We start from the raw sequence: 23,199 nt of genomic DNA on the forward strand, positions 1-23,199 counted from the left end.
CACAGCACTACTGAACAGTTGCAAGCCTGCGAGACAAGAGGTTGATTGCTTGATTATTACGTACGACAATGCATTCACAACGTACAGCAGCAGTACTGTTACTGAGAGATTACAGCAACCTATATATACAAAAACAGCAGGTGCACTGCCAGAGAAAACTGATTCGTCACACACGTATATATCTATATAAAACTACATTATACAACATATGCTATGACGCACACATACGCTTTAAGAAGAAAAGTGCGTGAACTACGTACGTGCACCTACAAAATATTGACAACTACAGCAGTGCCAGAGAGGTTGTGAGCCTACACCAATGCTAACAACAGCACCACTATTAAGAGCCTGTAGGAATCTCACAGGTACTCTTATATTGTAGGTGCTGTTAGACAGAACCACAGCATGAGAGGATGTCTTTAGTACAGTAGCGATCGTGACATTGTTGTTCTAACACTCAAAACAATCAACCTGTTCCCTCCCCTTCTGGAGCTCTGACGTCAATATCAAGTCCTCTGAGGAAGTCTGACGGCCCTCCCTTAAAGGGGAGGTCTGACTATTTTATGTCGGATGGAGGTTTTAAAGTGTTTTGTTTCTTTCTCTGCTCCTCCTACTCCAAATTGAGTCACAATGGCGGCCTCCGATAAATGTAGCACTAAGGAGAAGCTTCTGGCCTTCCTGGATGATCTGGAGGTTTTGACCAGGTAATTGGCCGCTGAAAGCGGCGACTGGGCTAGGGTGGGCTGCTAGTTTGCTGCTAACAACTTGTGATCGGGGTTCTCGTGTGTCTGTCCTCACTTCTTTTCTGCGCTGAATGATCCCGGGGGAGTGAAGAGCGACAGCCGCGGGCTGCCGGTGATCGCCACGCTTTGGTTGCAATCAGGATTGCCTGGGCTCTTCCAAGTGGCCACAGAGAGCTAGTTGGATGATGAACTTAAGAAGGTTGTCGCGTTGGTGTAATGGAAATTTAAAAAGGATTGCTCTAGGCTTGTATGACCACTAAATATCTTGCAAAAAAACCGGAATGCTCGGTCCCATACACTGCTTGGAAATCTACATGCAAGCCTAGACTCGCAATCCTTTTTAGATTTCCATTACACCAGCACCATCTACTGGTGGTTACAAGCACACCCCTGATGAAGGCTTTCATTTAGAAGCCGAAACATGGACCACACGGACCGTGTCAGGGTCCAGCTAAAAAGGACTATTTATTAGGCTTGAATCATTTTATGTATTTGCTTTAATGGTTTAAATTCCTTTAATAAATTTACAATGGTTCCAAAGGCTGATGTGTACAGTCACTTCCCCATGCCTTGTGTTTTGTTCCCTTATATGTGGGGTTGTATTTTCCTTTCTGTTGTGGAATATACTGTAGTGTCTGTACCGGGTTCAGTGGATGACGTCGCCCACATGTGAGAATATAATACCTGCTTGTCCTCTGAGAAAGGAAAGATATCGCTGAATTCTGACCTAGAGTGACTGGCTTATGAGCTTATGACAGTATGTAAGCCCTAACCACACTCCTTGGAAATTCATCTGCTTATTTCAGGTAAAAGTACATGTAGGTAGGCTATCTGTGCATATTTTCTAAAACTAGAGTTACCATATTTTTTACCTGAATAAAGAGGACGCATGTCTCTGCCCTCACCCTGCCCCAGCTCCCCAGAAGCAAGTTTGGCAGGGCCACCTTACAAGGAATTCGGTGGCTCTCTCCCTCTTACCTCTTCAGTGCTGCAGTTCTATTTTCGTTGGGCCACCAGCAGCTCAGCGACACGAGCCTGCTGCTGTCAGGCTGCCCCAGATTCCACATCTCTGTGGTGACTTCCTGTTCCCGCAGAGGCGGGACCTGAAGAGAGGTGGTTTCTGAGGTAGGCTGATGGCAGCAGGCTCACATCGCTGAGAAGCCAGCGATCCAAAGAAATTAGAATTGCAGTGACGAGGAGGTAAGAAGGAGAGAGCTACCAGATTCCTTTTAAGCCGGTCCTGCCAAATTCAGGCAGACTCCACAATTTAAAAACCCGTCCAGAAACCCAGACAGTCCTCTTAAAAAGAGGACATGTCCGGGTTTTGCTGGACATATGGTAACTGTCTAAAACTGCCCAATGTGTACAGGTATAGAAATGGCTATTTCTACACATAAAAACTTACTTGGAAGAAAGATTTACATACATTCATTTGAAAAAATGAGGAGACACCATGAAATATTCAGTTCTTTCTTAAGAAATGTTCACATATCGATGTCAAATCTTTTTTTTTTTTAAATTTATCTCTGGAAAACAAAGTGATGTAATTGCAGGTAAACAACAAAACTATTTACTTATGAAACAAAAGATATCCACAAAAATGTGTATTCTAATTGAGGAATAAATTAGACACCCTAATAGCTAGTGTTACTCCCTTTGACTGAAATAACTGCAGTGAGACACTTCTTGTAGCCATCTACCAGTCTCTGACATCGGTCTGAGGAAAGTTTGGCCCACTCCTCAATGAAGAATTCTTTTAGCTGTGAGATGTTTAAGGGGTTTCTTGCATGTACAGCTTGTTTCAAATCACCCCACAGCATCTCAATGGGATTAAGATCAAGGCTTTGACTCGGCCACTCCAGGACTCTCCATTTCTTAGTTTTCAGCAAGTCCTTGGTGGATTTACAGGTACGTTTTGGGTCATTGTCATGTTGCAGGGTCCAGTTCTGCTTTAATTTTCTTACAGATGGTCTCACATCTGTACACGGTAGAATTCATGGTGGATTCTATGATGGTGAACTGGCCAGGTCCTGCTGCAGCAAAGCATCCCCAAACCATGATACTTCCACCTCCATTCTTCACAATTGGTATGAGGTTCTTTTCATGAAATACTGTATTTGGTGTACGCCAAACATGTCCTCTTTACTGGTATCCAGAACACTATTTCAGAAGTCCTGGCATTTGTTTACGTTCTCTCTGTCAAACTTCAGTCTGCCCTTGATGTTTCTCCTAGAGAGCAAAGGTTTCCTCCTTGCACACTTCCCTTGCAAGTTAAATTTGTGCAGACTCTTGATTGTAGAGGCAAGCACTTTCATATCAATAGTAGCAAGAGCCTGCTGTAGGTCCCATGATGACATTTTAGGGTTTTTGGAGACTTCTTTTAGCATCTTGCAGTCTGCTCTGGGGTCAACTTGCTTGGACTGCCAGACCTGGGCATGTTGGCAGTTGTTTGGAAAGTCCTCCACTTGTACATTATTATCTGGACCGTGAAATGGCTGATGTCAAATTCTTTCAAGAGCTTTTAAAATCCCTTACCAGACTTATAAGCTGCTACAATCTTTTTTTCTGAAGGCCTCAAACAGCTCTCTTGATTTCACTGCATGAGCACACCAAACTAAATGTCTGAGGTTTAAGTAAAGCAAACCTCCTTCAAAATGCTGAGTAACGATGTTCTAATCATGTGCACCTGATGTGATACACCTGTGTGTGATTTGAGCCACTTTAAGTGGGAGGATATGTAGGAGTGTCCTAATTTATTCCTCAGTTAGAATCAGGGCTGTGAAGTCAGTAGAAGGTATTGGCGGGATAGAAGATACCAATGTAATGTAGATAAATCCTTTGACTCCACTCCTCAGTTTCTGGTACCCATGATTCCGACTCCTCTGTATTTAATATGCTAATGTATTTCTATGTTGATTGAAGGGAAGACAACATTCACACCATTTAACAACAGAACTACTGGCTAGGAAGCTAACGCTCTACTGTATTAGCCAGTTTAAACAAAAGACAAAAAAATGAAAACAAAAAAAGTTTTATTTATTGTTTTTATCAAGTGGCTATAAAGTAGTTGCATAGCATGCATAAAAATCAGGAACAGGAACTTTACCAGTTTAAAAATATGAACCACATTCTTTGGTAGTTTTAAAACAAAAACAAAGCTTAACTACATGAATAAAAACAAAAGCTGGAAAACCTAAAACAGTTTTTATATATATAAAACTTGGAATATAGTTGTCGAGTAGAATAGCTGTTAAATGCAATCCAAAACTAACTCAATGTAGTGTTGTTCTAAGAAACAGAATTGCTTCTGCGAGATCCTCTTTCATAGAAGCTCTTAAATCTGACTTGATTATTTTTAGAGCTGAAAATAGTCTTTCAACACTGACTTGGGTGGGTGGCATTGCTGTTACAGTTCTAGCCACATCACTAATAATCTCGGGATAAACAAGGATGTCTTCTTCTACAGTCAGTTTCGATGAACGATCATACTTTTCTACTTCTTTTAATTCTTTAAAAAACTCCTGCTGGAATCTATTTGGACATTTTCTGGTCGTTTATCTTTCACGCATCTGCGATGTCGCTATACTGTTGAAAGTTCCATTATGTCCAAGTAGGATGGGAACATATATGGAGAGTGCAGACAGGCTACCTGAACACACATCAGACCATAGCATTCGCCTACACCAGGGGTAGGCAATTCCGGTCCTCGAGAGCTGGAGCCAGGTCAGGTTTTCAGGATATCCACAATAAATATGCATAAGAGAGATTTGCATCTCAAGGAGGCAGTGCATGCAAATCCATCTCATACATATTCATTGTGGATATCCTGAAAACCTGACCTGGCTCCGGCTCTCGAGGACCGGAATTGCCTATCCCTGGCCTACACCTACATCATTATACTTGTTTACACTCAAATAAACTTGTTAAACGCATTATATTGAAATAAAATAAAACACTTCTTGTAATGTACATAATCCAGATTACAATAATGTGAATGTCAGTTGTATAATAGCTCAGCTGAACTTCACTAGTAGAAATACAACTATGCACTGGGCTTTATTCTTACATCAGAGTACTTAATTTATGACTATTGTTTGTGAAATGGGACATTTGAACTTGCTGTATTTTTTTATTATAATTTAAATTTATCAGGAGTCAGAGTCGGTACATTTTTATCGACTCCGATGTCACAGCCCTGGTTAGAATACACATTTTTGTGGATAGTTTTTGTTTCATGAGTAAATCAAGGAAAATATTTGTTGTTTACCAGCAATTGCATCACTTTCTTTTCCAGAGATAAATAAAAAAAAAAAAAGATTTGACATCGATATGTGAACATTTCTTAAGAAAGAACTGAATATTTCATGGGGTGTCCTAACTTTTTCACATGACTGTAATTTAAATTTAGGGTGCAGATATTGTGTAGGGACAGTGGTAGGAGAGCATGTGCTTTTTAGGTGATTATAAAATCCATTTTGAGCGTTTATTATTGTGGTCAGGTTTTTGGTTGACTAGTAGCTTAGAAAGTGTCTTTAAGTTGCTGTGTGCTATGTAAAATGGATTTTTAGTAGCTATTTTTTGCATTGCTTCTCGCCATATTTCCTCTACAACTATTTTTCACAAGAGTAGTCTTCTGACCGAGAGGGTGAGGATGGCAGAACCTTCTTGATGCCAAGATGGTATATTTTTCTGTGGAGGGGGTTCTGCAGGCACCTGAACATTTGTCTTATTGCTGGAGCCATAAGTACTACCTTCTGAATTGCTTCTTACTTTCTTTTTTAATTCTTTCTTTATTTATTGCTTCTTACTTTCAATGTTCACATGAACAGACAGGGTCTTTATTGTTTTTGTTGAACTCTATTTTCAGATTCTAAGTTTACCAATTGCACTTTATTGATCAGTAACTACAAAGGCCTTAAATAATATTTTGAACTGGAATTCCTTTGGGAAAACTACAGTAGAGCTGCTTCCTCTAATTCCTATATAATGATAAACAAATAATGTTAATAATTTGTGTTTCAGGGAGCTCATTGAAATGCTGGCATTATCAAGAAACCAGAAACTCCCCCAGCCAGGAGAAGAAAACCAGGTAAGCATATCTCTGTTCAGCTCTAGAGGAGGAGAGGGGATGGGAAGGAGAGGAAGAGCTGTCATAGTTCCCTTTTTTTAGGTGTGTTTTGCTGTAGCAACAGAGCCAGTTGTGAAGGGTGTGTCCATATGCATGTGAAATTGGGGGAGGGGTCAAAAAAGAGGTCAGGTAAAGAGGAAGAAGAGGAAAGTATCCCCCCCTCTCTGATGTACCAGCTCTCGGCTCCTGCATAAACTGCCACCCACACAACCCTTCTCTCCCTAGTGCAACACGCTTCACCCCAAGTATATCCACATCAAATCCATCACAAAGATGAACCAGTCTGTTAATACAAGGTGGTGCTGATAAGTCCTTGGCTTTGTAAAGAAACCAACAGCTACTAGTTACTTTACATATTCATCACTAAGCTCCACACACATATGATTTTGTTGTTCTTTGAGGTCAGGAACTCTACAAAAATTCTATACCAGGTTGTGTATGATTTGTTGGAAATGACAGAAAGAAATCACCACCAAATGCCACCAAACTAGTAAAGAATTCAGCAACTTCTTCACAGAGAAAATAATGAAGATACAGAAAGACAACAGCCTATATAACAACATATCAATAGACAAATATATGAGGGAAACAGGAGACATGATGGAAGAGTTTGAACCCATCACAGAGACCCAGGTGAAGAATACTGAGAAGAATGAAACCAGGCCCATCATCCCTCAACACATGCCCAATACACCCGTTGAGAGTGTTCAAAGAACCAGGACTTTCTACTTCATGGATCTTATCAATAAATCATTACAGTTTGGACAGGTCCCACTTAAATGGAAACTTTGTCATCAAGCCCATCCTGAAAAATAAAATGACCTAGAAGATCTCTCCTAAAGGCCAGTAGCCAACTAACTGTGGATATCTAAACTAATAGACAAACTAGCATGTCAACAAATATCAGACTTCCTAGAAAACACATCAAAGCTAGACCAAGCACAATCGGGGTTCAGAAGACACCTAAGCATGGAATCCGTACTAGTAGCAGTACAGGACTTGGTCCTCAAACACCATGTCGAAGGAGAAGATGTGTTGCTGGGGATCCTAGACTATTCAGCAGCCTTCACTAGTCCAACACACACTACTAAAATTAAGATGCATAGAACTAGGCCTTGAAGGAAAAGTCATAACATAGATAGTCCTTTCTATCCAAAAGACTAACAAGTGTAGAATGGCAGGGGAATACAAGCAACAGATATAGGGGGTACCACAGGGATCTGCTATGTCACCCATGCTGTTCAAAATCTTCCTCCAACCACTGGGGAAATTAATCAGAAAACTGAAATGGGAATGCTGTGTCTGTGCAGACAAAGTCCAACTAATCATCCCACTGAAGAAACAGGATACAGAGGATCAAGACAGGCCTAGAGAAAATCTTCAGATGGTTTCAAACAAATGAACTAGTGACTAATAAGGAAAAAACAGAACTACTAATCAACAAATGGAGAGGAAATAGCCCAAGATACCAACTAACCCTGAATGGCAATACCATAGAATCATCCACGGAGGAGTGGGTGAGAAACCTAGGAGTATGTTAGACCCAAACCTGAACATGACAATTCAGATCCCACATATTGTGAAACACGCTTACGGCAAACTCTACTGGGTTAGAGGACTAAAACCCTACCTCACCCATCAAGCAGTGTCTAATATAATAATATCCCTGGTACTCTCAGTCTTTTGACTACTGCAATGCAGTCCTACTGGGCATCCCGAAGTACATGATCAGGGAGATCCAAATAGTACAAAACGCAGCAGCAAGATTTCTGTTGGGAAAATCAAAGCAGACGAGTGCCACCCCACTACTGAAGGAGTTACACTGGCTCCTGATTGAAAGCAGGATGAAATTCAAGATCTTGTAGCTGGCACACAAAAACATTCTTCTCTCAGAACCTCAATACCTAGCAGATAGAATACATAATCGTACACCAAACACGCCCTGCACTTGAGCCAAGAACACCTGCTGGAAATACCCTCCATCAGGGACATCAAATACAAAAACGTTGGGACCAAAATGTTCTCAGTGGTTGCACCAATATAGTGGAACACCTTTTCTTCCGAAGGAAGTAAAACTAGAAAAGACCACAGAAAGATCAAGAAAAGGATAAAGGCCATCCTTTTCACAGACTACTTTAACTAATAATGCAACAGACAGGAGGAGTTGCACTTCCCACTAGGAACACGATAGGGTGAACACGGTGTATATACTCAGAATGTTGAGGATAAGATAAATAAAGTACAGATAACTAGAAGTAAGCCTATGCAAGGAAAACCATCACAAACACCCTAACTCTGTATTGTAACACCTTTACTGAAGCTCATGTATCGCAACACCATTACAGAAGCACATGTGAACCGCTCTGAATTGACTCTGCAGTCATTAGTAGCAGTATAGAAGCTTTCAATAAACAACCCATCCAAGAAAAATTATTTTGGTTGTGCTGCAAATCACTCATCCACAGCTCATGTGGCATCTTTGGTGCTTGAAAACTTTCTTTCCTTGAGGTGTTTCTTGAGGTTTGGAAAGAGGTGGTAGTCCGAAGGGGCCAAAACAGGTGAGTAGGCTGGGTGTTTCAGAACTTCAAAGTGAAGATCTTCCGATTTTCTGCTGCATAATGGCTTCCTTGTGAGGGAGCAGCATTGTCTTGAAGAAACAAGCTTCCTTTTGAAAGTTTGCCTCAACGTTTGGAGATCAGTTGCTGATTCAAGAAGTGCAACATAGTACTTTACCTGGCAAAGGTTGCAACCATCATGGCCATCTACATGCAAAATTCCATCTTTATCCCAGAAGACAGACACCAATACCTTGCTTGATGAATTCTGCATCTTATGTTAATAGATTGGATAAGATCTGAGACAATAAGAAGTTAACAACTTGAAGGAAGATGTTTGTGCACAATAGTGCTGTGATACCCACTCTGCTAGATGGTGCAGATATCTGGCCAGTAATGAAAACTTTCTAAAACGGACTAAACTGTTTCAATTTCATACAGCCAAAATCCTACATATCAAAAGGTAAGGTAAGGTTAAAACTGAAGCCATAAGAGAAACAACTAAACAGCTACTGGTAAGCTACTAAGCAGGGTGACTTAGATGGTTGGGCACCTACAAAGAAAGGATGTACAGTGTAGAGAATGACACGGGGGAAATATTTGTCCCCATCCCCGTGAGCTCGGTCCCCGACCCATCCCCGCAAACCATCTGATCCCATCCACACAAGTCTTGAATAGTTTTATACTGAACTTATTTTATTAAATTATAAAAAGAAACAGTATTCTGTATAACTGTCATTTTACAAATCAAAGTTCTGGCTGCTGAATTAGAGAAAGAGATGTTCAGCTGGCAGGGCTTTGTTTATAAATGTTTATCATCACAACTAATATATACTACTTTATCCTAAAGCAAAAAAAAAGAAATAGAATTTTTTTTTCTACCTTTGTTGTCTGTTTTCTACTTTCCTCATCTTCTCCTCATTCAATTCCTTCCATACACTGTCTGCCTTCTCTCTCCCTTCCATCTCTCCCTCCCCCCTCCATTGGTCTGGCACCCATCTTGTTCCCTCTGCTTCCCCCAATAGTCTGGCATCTCTCTCTTCTCACCTCTCTCTCTTCCCCAGTTCCCTTCAGCACCCTTCATGCGGTCCAGCAGCCCCCTCCCTCCTGCTGTCCATCCGGGAATCTCCCTCCCTCCCTTCACCTTCATGGCAATTTCAATTTTGTTTCCACAAGCAGCTGGAGCCTTGAAGTCACGTGTGGCTGCCGGAAAGGTCTCCTCTGACACAACCGGAAACAGGAAGTTGCCAGATGGGTGGCGGCAATCAGTGGAGGGGGCTGCTGGACTGCGCAGTCGGTGACTGTGCGCATTCCCTCCCTTAACTGCGGAGATGAGACCATTCACCAATCCATGGGGTGGTGAATGGCCTTCTCCCCATACCTGCAGTGTCCTTTTTTAGCCACTGTTTCAGCGGGTTACCTGCAGCTAGCCAGGGGTAACAGCCACCATGTCATTCTCTAGTACAATGCATATCAAGGCAGGCCATGAACTGGAAATTAGAAGGTAAAAGAGGTCAATGAAGGCCAAGGCAGACATGGTATCAAACAGTTGAAAGGGACCTCACTGAGCTGGATATCAGTTGGTTATAAGCATTTAATGAAACATAAGACCAACAAATGTGGAATATGAGCGTGTCTGCCTTATGCACCTACTGGCTTGATAAAGATAGAAACATAAAAATAGTGATCTATTTGTATTTGTTCCAACCCAGTGGATGTTGGAAAGAATTATACAAAAGGGATTTATGATATCTGTATGGGGGCAAACTAACTGACTATTTAATGAAATAGAATGAAACATGGCATGAGGGAAAAAGACAAGACAGTTTAAAAAATGGGCCAAATCGGACTGGAGGTTCCACAGAAATAGCCCCCCCCCCCCCCCCAATGTCCCAGTGCATTTCTATGAGAGGAGTTCCAGCTTCTGTGGCCTAGAACTTGGCAAAATGTAGCAGTTAGGGAAGAGAGCCAGGCTCTGCTTTCTTTTCATATTTGTTCTTAATTACCTAATGCTCCAGATCTTGCAACAGCCCTCTCATACTGTACCTGCTTCTGTTAACATATATTTTATTTGTAGCTCAAGGCAAGTTACATTCAAATACAGTAGATATTTTCCTGTCCTTGGAAGTCTCATAAACTGTTTGTACCTGAGGCAGTGGAAAGTTAAGCAACTTGTTCAAGTTCACAAGGAACTCTAGTGGGATTTGATCCTGGTTTCCTTGGTTCTCAGCTTGCTGCTCTAACCATTAGCCTATTTCATCATTCCTTTTTTTATATGGTACATTGACTCCTAGCTGTATTTTCATAAGACAACTGCTAGAGATCACTGTGCCGTTTTGAACCTGGCATTAGCGGGGACAGTAGCGACTAGTGCTGCCCGATTCAGGGAGAATGTTTTTCGATTCGATTCACTTTTCCTGCCCTATGGGGCTTTTTATTTATTTATTTATTTTTTCAAACGTCCTGGCAGGTTTATTTTGTATTCCCACAAATATACTGCTGGGTAATACTAAGTTCTAAGTAAAGTGTCCCGAAATGATGAACCACTCAACAAAACAAAAAAACAAGGGGCACTTGTAATCGTAAATAAACTTTATAAAGTTGCAAGAGGAGCTCAGAACCATTAGTTGGTATAGAAATCACAAACAGGGGAAAAAAAACCTAAAATGTGTTTCAATAGGGGCCTTTATCTGCCGTCATCTACTATGTTACTATGTTAATATGTCTATCATTGCTCCATCCTGAGTTTATATAAAGTTATTTCAAATGTTTTTAACGCTGGTTTCTAAATATAACTGTTTCAAAAAGATAGCAAATAGTCATAGAAAAAATGCTTAAGATTCTTAAGATTTTTTGATATATGAACTTCAACTTAGCTCATTTCTAAATCACAGCGGTAGTAGAAGTTGTCTCACTGTGGCGGGGTCTTACGCGTTTCGCCAAGACGGCTTCTTCAGAAAGCCAGCTTAATGGTGGTTAACATTCAGAAGGAGAGCTTCACTCTTCCATAACTCTCCTCACTTCCCCAATTTCCGGTTTAAGCCCCTTGTTTTTTATTTTGTTGAGAGGTTTATTTTGTAGTCTTTCCACCCACCCCACCCCTCTCCAACTCAACACCGCACTGTAGTGTAAACAAAATAACAAAAAAATACTTTTCCTCTCTCTGTTAGGTCCTAGCTTATGCTTGCTGTCTAACACCAGCTCTGGCAGGATACACATTTCAAATCTGACATATTGCAATTATAAAATAGAAAAGACATTTTTTTTTTCTACCTCCCACTGTCATATCCAACATTTGTTTCTTTCCCGCTGTTTACCTCTCTCTCTCTCTCTCCCTGCTTTGTGCCCTGGGCCAAACCTTTCTATTCTCCTCCATGCAGCATCTCTCCTTTCCTCCCCACCATTATGATATGCAACATTTCTTTCTCTCTCCCCATGCACCATTTCTCCCTGCCCTCCACCCTTTGTCCAACATTTCTCCCTCTCCTCCATGCATGTCTCCTTCCCCTTCTCCATATGAAGGATTTCTCCCTCACCCCTTTCTACTTTTGTTTTATTTCTCCCTTCCTCTCCTCCACCTCAACAATTCTTCCTCTTTCCTTTCTCCCCCCCCTGTGCATCATCTTTCCTCCCCTCCCATCCCCCTGAACAGCAGTTTTCCTCCTCGCCCACCCATCTTCTGTGCAGCAGTACCCCACTGACCCTCTCACCATGAAACCTGATACACCTCCGAGGCCTCCTAATGCCTGATTGTAATGCCTAATACCTGATTGTAACCTCTTCGCTGACTTTGACTGTAACCTCTTCGCTGACTTTGACTGTAACCTCTTCGCTGATTGTCCAGCGCTTCTTGCTGTAAACTGCCTCGAACTTCTATGGCTTTGGAGGTATATAAGAATAAAATTATTATTATTAATGCAGCAGCAGTGACGGCGCTCTGAATGGGCTGCTTAGCGGCCTGTCCCACTAGGGCTTCCCTCTGCTGCATCATCAACGATGTCATCGGTGAAGCGACAAGGGGAAGGCCGCAAAGTAACTCATTCAGAGCACTGCTGCTGTTTTAGGAGGCCTCGGAGGTATGTCAGGTCTCACCAGGGTGGGGGTCGCTGAATCGGCAAGTCCGATTTTCTCAGACAATGAATCAATTTGAATCAATTCACCAAAGTGAATCGATTCGAATCGGCAGCACTAGTAGCGACTGGGTATCGCTCCTGCCCTGACTGTACTAGACCACAGGAATTTGTAGAGGTAGGCCCTCATTAATAACATAACATAATAGCAGTTTTCTAGACCACATAACCATTAGTTCAATGCGGTTAACAAAAGCTTATGCTATGGGAGAATACAGAAATAATGTGATGTGAAGAAATTTAGCTAACCAAAAATTTGGAGAAAAGAAAAATCTTCAAAAGCTTTCTGTAATATTTATAAGATATAGATCTAATCAACAATGGACGGAAATCTTTGTCATAAGAAGCAGCCTGATAAGAAAGACAATGCCCATGATGTTTCTTACTTTTGCAGCCCTTTGCTGAAGGGAACCTAAATAGGGCGTGAGATTTTCTACTCCTCTCATGTGTCGTATTAACAAATCTACAGTACTGAGTTGCCTCTAGTTAGTGACTCCTGCACCGAAGTAATAACTACCATACCTTAACTATCCATTTAAGCAATCTATACTTCCTCAATCACATTTGTTTCTGGACAGGTCCTAGAGTTGCTTATTCAGCAAGATGGAGAGTTTCAGGAGCTGATGAAACTGGCATTTGATCAAGGAAAGGTCCACCATGAAATGCAGCTCTTAGAGAAGGAGGTGGAGAAAAGAGACAGTGACATTCAGCAGTTGCAGAAGCAGCTGAAAGAAGCTGAGCACATCTTGGTAAGTGCATGTGACATGCTGTGTTCTCAAGAGTATCCCAGACTGCAGGAGTCAGATTTCTATAAATGCAGACATTGCTGCCTGGATGTCCTGCCGTCATCTGAAACTAAGCATGTCCAAGACTGAGCTTCTCCTCCTTCTTCTTAAACTCATTGCTCCTCCTTCTCCTTCTCGGTAAATAATACTGTCATCATTCCAGTCTCCTCTGCTCGTAACCTTGGAGTCCTCTTTGATTCCGACCTCTTATTTTCTACGTACATCCAACAAACTGCTAAGGCCTGTCATTTCTATCTCTACAACATCACCAAAATTTGTCGCTTCCTCTCTGAGCACACTATCCTGACCCTTGCCCACACTCTCTCAACCTCACGCTTAGATTATTGCATTCTACTTCTAACTGGTCTCCTGCAGTGCTGCCTCTCCCCCTTGCAATCTGTGCAAAACTCTTCTGCACGATTCATCTTCTACCACCTTGCTACACCCCTTTTCTTAAATCACCCCTTTCCTTAAATCACTTCATTGGCTCCCTATCCACCTTCGCATATAGTTCAAGCTCCTATTGCTGACCTACAAGTGTATTTACGCAGCTGACCCTCAATATCTCTTCTCTCTCCTTATGCACCTCCCAGAGAACTCCGTTCTCTGATAAACTGCTCTTGGCTATACCCTTCTGTTCCACTGACAATTACAGACTTTGTTCCTTTCTTCTAGTTACCCCCTATGCCTGGAATAAATTACCCGAGTTTGTCCACCAAGCCCCTTCCCTTGTTTAAAAGCAGACTGAAAACTCACTTTTTTGATATAGCCTTCAATTCTTAATCCTACTTCTCTGCCCTCCAACCCAGCCAGCAGATTAACTGTTCCCCTTAACTGTATCCATGCCATCCTGTTTGTCTTGGCTGTTTAGATTGGAAGCTCTTTCAAACAGGGACTGTTTTCTTCTCCTTTGCGGCTCTGTACAGTGCTGCGTACGTCTGGTAGCGCTATAGAAATAATAGTAGTAGTAGTAGTAATAATGATAATAATAATTTTATTTTTTATATACCGCCAAAGCCATAGTAGTTCGAGGCGGTTTACAACAAGAAGAGCTGGACAGTCAGCGAATGTAAAGTAACAATGGAGATTTTGGAAACAGCGAGAAGAAAAAAAATAAGTGAGGATTTCTTGTTACATAAATACACAATGTAGGGAAACAAGAAGATGTGAAAAGGGGTACAGTAGAAGGTTTAAGGGTTCTTGGTTACAAATTGGTTGAACAGGTTTGTTTTAATTAGTTTTCTGAAATTAAGGTAGGATGAGGAGAGTTTGATGAAGTTGCCTAGCCAGTAGTAGTAGTCTGAAACAGATTTCTGGATTTACCTGTGCATGTCCTCTTTTTAGAGGGCATGTCCCAGGCATTCGGACAGCTCTTCAAAACTCAGCACTTTGGTCGAAAAAGTGGTATAAGATAGACGTTCAAGTGGTATGGACAAACAATAGCCTGGACATTCAGATAGACAATTTTCAGGAAAAAAAAATATTCTAGACATAGTTTTTGAAAATGGGCATTTTCCCACTGCTGACTTTGGGCATCTAACGCCATACGCCCAAATCGGACTTAGACGTATGTTTTGATTATGCTCCTCCAAGGTTCAGCATACCGTTCCAATCTACTTGAAAATATGATATAAAGATAAGAACCTAATCTCTTTTTGTGCTGTTTGTCTTGTTTTGATTAGATTGTAAGCTCTATTGAGCAGGGAATATCTCTTGTGTGTTTAACGTACAGCGCTGTGTACATCTAGCAGCGCTATAGAAATAAGTAGTAATAGTAAGAACAGTCATTTGAAGTGGTGAGAGGAAATCCAGGCTTGAGCTTGGGAGTGAAGGAGAGCAGTGTGGGGGGAAAAGAAATGACTTGCTGTGGGTGAAAGTGAATCAGAATCAGACTTGGGACAAAGGGCATGTACTACTACTACTACTACTACTACTATTCATTATTTCTATTGCACTACCAGACGCACACAGCACTGTACATTAAACACGCAAGAGGTGGTCTCTGCTCAAAAGAGCTTACAGTCTAATTATGACAGACACTCTGGACAAAACGGTGAATAAATATATGCTGCTCATATAGGTAAATACAAAGTGATGAAGAGATAGAGAGAGTCAGGAACTACAGAGGGGATTATAATATGGTGCTTTACAAGTTGGTGCAGTTAGGATTTAAACACAGCTTTTGAAAAAGTGGGCTCTTAACCTTGATTTTAATACTGCCAGAGATGAAGCCCAACGTACTGAGTGAGGCAGGTTGTTCCAGGCATACGGTGCAGCAAAGCAGAAGGGATGGATGATAGAAATTTGTATATAATGGAGGTGACAGGCATGCAGATTTGTCTCATGCATATTCATTAGGGCTATCTTGAAATCCTGACTGGTGGTTCTCCAGGACAGGGCTGGGAACCACTGCAATAAAAGATCAAAAATAATCTGAATAATGTGTAGTCCCTTTTTTTATTTTTAATTTCCAGGCAACAGCTGTTTATCAGGCCAAGGAGAAATTAAAATCAATAGAAAAAGCAAGAAAAGGTCAGTATCCTGTGATAAAGCCTTCAGGGAAGCCCTGGTAAATGGTAAAAAGTCTGTGCTGGAAAAATTAAAAATACAATAAGAGAGATTTTTGTTTATAAATGCAGGTCAGGACTTTCCAAAGCTGTCTTGCAACTCGAGAGCCACTTGGGTTTTCAGGATATCCATAATGAATATTCATGACAGTATATGTTAATTCTAAAAATGTGAGTGGCCGTGATGTCTCCAGGACAGAATTGGAAAGCCCTATCATAGGTTAATAATTTAATTGAATGAGTTAGGTTGCTTTGGCTTTTATTTTACTGCTGCAAAATTGGAAGTGTGAAGAGACCAGTCTGCTTATTTAAGGCTTATTCCGTCGTGCATGGTTCTGTATTTATGTGACACATTATGGGCCCCTTTTACAAAGCTGCAGTAGCGATGCTGCTGTGATAAACACACTCTTACAGAGTTTGGCATTGTTTTGCTACGAACTGAGGATCTGGGGCACAACCCACTGAGGAAGGAGATGGAGCCAGAGTAAAGAATGGGATTGATGCCTTCTGCAGGATCTTGTGACCATTGGAGGATAAAACCCAGTTGCTCAACTCGTATGCCTTTCTACTATAAAGATTATTGATTGTAAGAATCGAGGCAAGAGTAATATTTAAATTTGGTGTTACATGGCCTTAAAGCAGACTACCTTGTAGATCATTTCCTATTTGCTAATTCTAGATGTTCGTAACGTATTTGTGTATTTTTTTCCTTTCCATCAGTTAAGAGTTGTTTATATAAAAAATATTTTCAGTGACTTTTTTAAATTTCAAGCTGCAATCGGGGATAAAGAGTTTAGTCATTTGATTGTTAGCTCTGTTTTTACCAGCATTTTAAGAAACTGTTGAAGATTTATTTATATGAAAAATTTTTATAATTTCAATACCTGTATTTTTCTATGATTGTTCAGTCTCTCTTTTTTTTATTGTAAACCACATAGAACTGTAAGGTGTTTCAGTATACAAATAAATTTTTATGTTATGTTATATCAGATTTGAAGTTTAGGCTCTTACCAATCTTCTTTCTGCTAATCCACCTCTCTCTCGCTCATATCTCTTCCTCCCTCCCACTCTCCTTTCTGGTCTGCATCACTTTCTTCCTCCCCCCTTATGGGTTCAGCATCCATGTCCATTCCCTCCTCTCCCTCCCAAATGTGGTTCACCATCTGTTTCCTTCCTGTCCCCTTCCCTTCTGCGAGTCTGTCCTCTCTTAAGCCCCCCCCCATAGTATCTCCCTACCATCCTGCTCCTGACCCGATAACCCCCACCCCCATGTGAATCTGGCCTCTAATCAACCCCCACCCCTTGTGGAGCCAGTATTTCTTACCCGCAGGCCCTCCCAAAGCAGCAGCCGCGACTGGCCAGCAGAGGAAATGTTATAAACACTCTGCTTGTGACCAGCCCCGCCAGGACCTTTCCTCTTTTGCATTGGAAGTGATGTAGAGGAAAGGCCTTGGCTGGTGGCAAGCATTTAGCATTGCATTTCTTTTTGGTTGGTTAGAGGGGAATACAGATGCACCCCACTGGCTACACCCATGCTAAGGATATGTGAAAAGTGAGAGCAAGTTAAAACTAGGTACTCGAGTATGTGAGAGACAGGTCTGACGAATTAACACAAGTTTCCCCATGGAAAATGGGTCTAGAAAACAGAAGTAATACAGAAAATGAAATTTTTGTTGAAAAACTTTTTAGAAACTTTAGATATATCTGTGGCATTAGCAATTGGTCTTGAAGAAAACAAAGCTAAAAAAAGATGATGTAGTCTCAAAAGCTTATTTAGGAGACTATCTTTGAGTAATTTTTATCTTTGTCAAGTATCAGTTGTTAGATTTCTAGGATTCTTTGTAAGCTATATCTGTAAGAAGCTTAAAAGTATTTTAAAATGGGACAATAACCTTGCCTGTCTCTTTAGGTGCTATCTCCTCAGAAGAGATAATAAAATATGCACATCGAATCAGTGCCAGTAATGCAGTGTGTGCTCCTTTGACATGGGTACCAGGTAGGTGACTGTTTAAATGTGCCTTGTTGCAACTCAGATGGTGGGGTGTTGAAATGTTTGTAATGAATCGTATATCATGGCCGCAACTCTCGAGTCACTGAATGGTTAGTATATGCTGGGAGGAGAGAAGCTGATATGCACGGACGGGGAGAGGGACCTTGGGGTGATAGTGTCCGAAGATCTAAAGGCGAAAAAACAGTGTGACAAGGCAGTGGGCTGTATAAAGAGAGGCATAGTCAGTAGAAGGAAGAAGGTGTTGATGCCCCTGTACAGGTCATTGGTGAGGCCCCACTTGGAGTATTGTGTTCAGTTTTGGAGACCGTATCTGGCGAAAGACGTAAGAAGACTTGAGGCGGTCCAGAGGAGGGCGACGAAAATGATAGGAAGCTTGCGCCAGAAGACTTACGAGGAGAGACTGGAAGCCCTGAATATGTATACCTTAGAGGAAAGGAGAGACAGGGGAGATATGATTCAGACGTTCAAATACTTAAAGGGTATTAACGTAGAACAAAATCTTTTCCAGAGAAAGGAAAATGGTAAAACTAGAGGACATAATTTGAGGTTGAGGGGTGGTAGATTCAGGGGCAATGTTAGGAAATTCTACTTTACGGAGAGGGTGGTGGATGCCTGGAATGCGCTCCCGAGAGAGGTGGTGGAGAGTAAAACTGTGACTGAGTTCAAAGAAGCTTGGGATGAACACAGAAGATTTAGAATCAGAAAATAATATTAAAGATTGAACTAGGCCAGTTACTGGGCAGACTTGTACGGTCTGTGTTTGTGTATGGCCGTTTGGAGGAGGATGGGCAGGGGAGGGCTTCAATGGCTGGGAGGGTGTAGATGGGCTGGAGTAAGTCTTAACAGAGATTTCGGCAGTTGGAACCCAAGCACAGTACCGGGTAAAGCTTTGGAATCTCGCCCAAAAATAGCTAAGAAGAAAAAAAAAAATTTTAATTGAATCAGGTTGGGCAGACTGGATGGACCATTCGGGTCTTTATCTGCCGTCATCTACTATGTTACTATGTTAGGTCTGAATGTAGCTTGGCCCGAATCTCACTTTTGCCCTGGAACACATTCAACTCGTAATCTTCTCTAGAGATTTACCATTCCAAGAAAACATTTTCTTATGTAACTTGAAATATTCTTCAGTGCAAAGGTTATCATCCCAGTCCTTGGGCCACACTCAACCAATCAGGTTTTCAGAATACCCACAATGAATATGCATATGAAAGATCTGAATACAATGTAGGCAGTGTATGCAAATTTTTATTTCATACATATTCATTGTGAGTATCTTGAAAACCTGACTAGCTAGGTATGTCCCAAGAACAGAGTAAAAACACGATGTTTTGACCATGCTTCTGCAGCCCAGAGTAATTCATGTCCCAGAAGTGCTGAAACTGGCCAATCTGACCAAATGGCATTTTCCCGTGCCCCTTTTCCTTCCCTCACGCATCATGTTACAAACGTTTAGTTTGAATCGCCACCTTTTAAATGGCAGTGAAGAATAAGATTTTTATTTAACTGGTTATTCAAGGAGAAATATTTTATACATTTGAAATCCCTTTTTCTGAGAGATTACAGTTTTGGTAACAAATATTGAAATGTTTCAGGTGATCCACGCCGCCCATATCCCACAGACCTGGAGATGAGGAGTGGCCTGCTAGGACAGATGAGCAACCTCCCGAGCAATGGTGTTAATGGTCATCTACCCGGGGATGCACTAGCAGCAGGGAGGCTTCCAGGTGCATGCAGAATACATTTTATTTAACCAAGGCCCTTTCTCAGTCATTCTAAAGGGTGACTAAATTATTAGCAGTGCTTAATTAAAAAAAAAAAAAAAAAAATTGGCTTAAAGCTGAGTTTGTAGCTCCCTGGTCAAGGATGATTGCCCAGTGCAGTAGCTTATTTTATCTCAGATTTTAGAAACCATCCTCCTTCCCTAAGTTTGTTTTCTGGATACTTAACCCACAGTATTTTAAACATAAATGTATGTTCTTTTTCCCAGATGTGCTTACACCACAGTACCCATGGCAGTCGAGTGATGTGTCGGTGAATATGCTGCCCCCTAATCATAGTAATGACTTCATGCTGGAGCCTCCAGGACATAATAAAGAGAATGAAGATGATGTGGAAGTCATGTCTACAGATTCCTCAAGCAGCAGCAGTGACTCTGATTAGGGGACCGTGGAGAGGAAATCAGCTCTTGTACCATTATTGTCCCCGTTCACAACTTTGTGTATTTTGCTCAGACCAAATGGGGCAGGAATTCTTAAAGCTACTGGATAAAAGGAAGTCTGGTAAAGACTCGGTAGCAAGCAGGAAGATTTTATATCAAGAAAGTAGCTATTAACAGAGGGCGTGTTCACATTCATCAAGTGTGTGGTTTGAAACAGTGAACTGCCCCTGGACTATGCATTTTTTAAATTATCGTCTTGAAAGGCTCCTGAAGAATCTTGGAAAAGATTCTTAATGCTATGTTACTTAGTAAATGAATGAGTTAGCCTGGTTATTTGCCATGTTAAGGCACAAATAACATTACTAATGGATTCATTAAAGTTGAAGTGGGAGAAACAAACTAAACTGATAAGTATGGCAGGACAGAGACTGGTTACATTTTGCTGCCATGAGAGAGATATCTAGTTGAAAAAAAAGCAATACTGAATTTTTGTCAGTAGTAGTATTCTTCAATTGTTAAGAACATTTTGAAATATATTTAAATATATGGTAATGATTTTTTTTAATTTGTGTAGATACATTTGATAACTTTATGTAGTTTATATATTTTTTTATTTAAACATAACCAAAATGACACGACCCCATTCTATGCCCCACTTCTGCAAGAGACCTCTTGCCCCTCCTCTTCTCACCTGTGCTGAAAATCTGATGTATTATAGACACTAATCACAAAAATTATTAGGGGAAACCCCACACTTAAAGTAGTCTTCCCTTCCCAATAAAATGTTTTATGAAACCTATGTATTGAACTGGCTGCCTGACAGCTGTAGGTTAATAGTGCAAATATTTGTCAGGAATCCACCATTCTAAGATTTAAGTTAGAAGTACATTTCCTTATGAGTGGCATAGAATGACATGGGTAAGGGTAAGCTAGATGCACTTCTCTTTACGAGAAGCTTAGAGTGATATGGGGACTAAAACTATGCCAGGGTACACCTGGCGGGGCCTCCGTGTGTGCGGATCGCCAGACTTGATGGACCTAGGGTCTGATCCGGAGATGGCACTTCTTATGTTCTTATGGTAACTTTAGAGGTCCTCAACAAATCTTTAATTTTTCAGCTTTTAGAATTTTGTCCAGCCAGCAAAATTAGCCAAGTTATTGAAGATGGGCTGGGGATGCAGGTCAGGTGATGGTACTGAGACTCAGATATTGCTATCCTGGTATAGACAGACATTTGAGCACCCATAGAGCTGATATGAGGGTGCCTAAGTGCAGTAGAGATGCATATAACTTATATTATTCTGTAAGCTATGTATGTGTAAATGGGAGCCCTTCACAAAAGTACACGCACCTTGCAAATACTGGCTATGGGCTCCTTTTCCTAATGTGCGCATATTCTAAGATGCCCATAAGAATAAAACGGGCTTCTTAGCATTTAGTGTGCATTATTGTTGGTATACCTTAGAACTTTTTTTTTTACTATGGGGTCCTTTTATTAAGGTGCACTAAAGGCTAAGGCATCTATTATATCCTTAGGGCATCTTAGTATTTAGCATGTGCTAATCTTTAGCATGCACTACAATGGTTAATGCACCTTAATAAAAGGACCCCCCCATGTAAATTAAGTAGGTAGTTGTAGGTATGGTGCTGGCACTTTCACTTGTATGTTTACACAACATATGAAAGGGCTAGTATTTAAACATTTATGTGCAAGGCATGTGTAAATGTAGACACCTAATTAAGAATTGACCTTTAATTGGTTAAGCCAAGCTGTATAAATATTTTTCATGTTAGACTGAACTACTTAAGATACCCAGTTATCTATCTAGATATAGATGGATATTTTTTTAAAATAAAACCAGGTTCTAATAAAATCTTTCTGGGGATTCTATCAGTTGGTTCAATATAGCAGCATGGAGGCCACTTTAAGGCTGTCGACTGATGCCAAGTAACTTGAGATAAAGCACACCAGGTTCTGAGGGAACTGTGTTTTCTTTCTTCTCTCCTAACTGCTGCTCTTCCTGGGGATTCTATCAGCTGGTTCAACACAGCAGCACGGAGGGACTCGGATGTATGATCTACAATCCAAACTGGGATCATCTAACAAACCATCTAAAATGAACCAGAATTTATGGCTGCCGCCATAAGGGCATGGAGAATGCCTCTTAAACCCAGCTTTCAGCCAGAACCTCCACTTGCAGTCAGTTCCCAGCCCACAACTTCTCCTGGAGTGCTATGGGAGGACGGTCCACCTCTCTTTGCTCTGCCATCTCAGGGCTGGCGGAACTGCAGCATTTAGTTCTAGCCTTTCAGGAGCAGAGAAATTGAAGTGGAGGAGTCGCTGTTATAGTATCGGCCCGGCCTGACCTTTCTCGATTGGGGACATGGAATTAGAAGCTGACTGAGGATGACGGGTTTATTTTCGTTGGGCTGGTTTAATGATGCTATTTTTTTCCAGCTTTTTAGGATTTTACTTTGGGGATATTTTAGTTTTCCCTTCTGTTGTGCCTTTTACACACCTATAGTATTGAATTTAGTGTATTATGTTTTCCCTCTTCCTTCTCTTTTATAGGTAAATGTAAGTAAATTATTTCTTTCATAGGTACTATAGTTAGATTGTGAGCCCTTTGGGACAGAGAGGGAAATTCAAAGTAGTACCTGATTAGATTTTTGGCCATTACTTAAGTCAATTTAATTGTTTTGTAATCCGCCTCGAATTCTTTGAGAGATTTAGCGGTATATAAGATATCACATTAAATGAAATGTAAATAAAGGTTGTGATCTCTTTATTGAACCAATCTAAGATTTACCCAGAGGTAACATACATGAGATTTGAGTTGTCAAGATATCCTTTTTTTAAATTCAAATACTGTAGAATATACTAGCTACACTAGCATACCTTAGAGCTACGGAGGAAAGGAAAGAAGAGAACAAGCCTCGGACTGCTATACCAGAAACAAGAAGAGGCATATGCCATTTTGGTGACTCCGTCGCCTTCTTCAGGGGACAATATCAAGCATGTCAGCATCTCTATCTCACAAATGTAGTTGCCGAAACTTGGATCCTAGTTGGGACTTTGTTTTTACAAATTTCAGTCTTTTCATTTCAAATAAAAGACT

The 23,199-nt window shown here is 41.0% G+C and overlaps 1 protein-coding gene across 1 annotated transcript; it reads left to right on the forward strand.

Annotated features, from left to right (window-relative positions):
* The first annotated feature begins 347 nt into the window (after window positions 1–347).
* On the forward strand, window positions 348–22,915 carry MED4 (mediator complex subunit 4). Its single transcript, XM_033948681.1, has 7 exons — window positions 348–704; window positions 5,766–5,832; window positions 13,135–13,305; window positions 15,816–15,873; window positions 17,818–17,904; window positions 19,515–19,646; window positions 19,910–22,915. Exons 1-7 carry the CDS (start codon window positions 631–633, stop codon window positions 20,080–20,082), a joined length of 762 nt encoding a protein of 253 aa, XP_033804572.1. The 5' UTR covers window positions 348–630; the 3' UTR covers window positions 20,083–22,915.
* Window positions 22,916–23,199: the final 284 nt, after the last annotated feature.

This window comes from Geotrypetes seraphini, chromosome 6, assembly GCF_902459505.1.
Source record: "Geotrypetes seraphini chromosome 6, aGeoSer1.1, whole genome shotgun sequence".
Classification (NCBI taxonomy): Eukaryota; Metazoa; Chordata; class Amphibia; order Gymnophiona; family Dermophiidae; genus Geotrypetes; species Geotrypetes seraphini.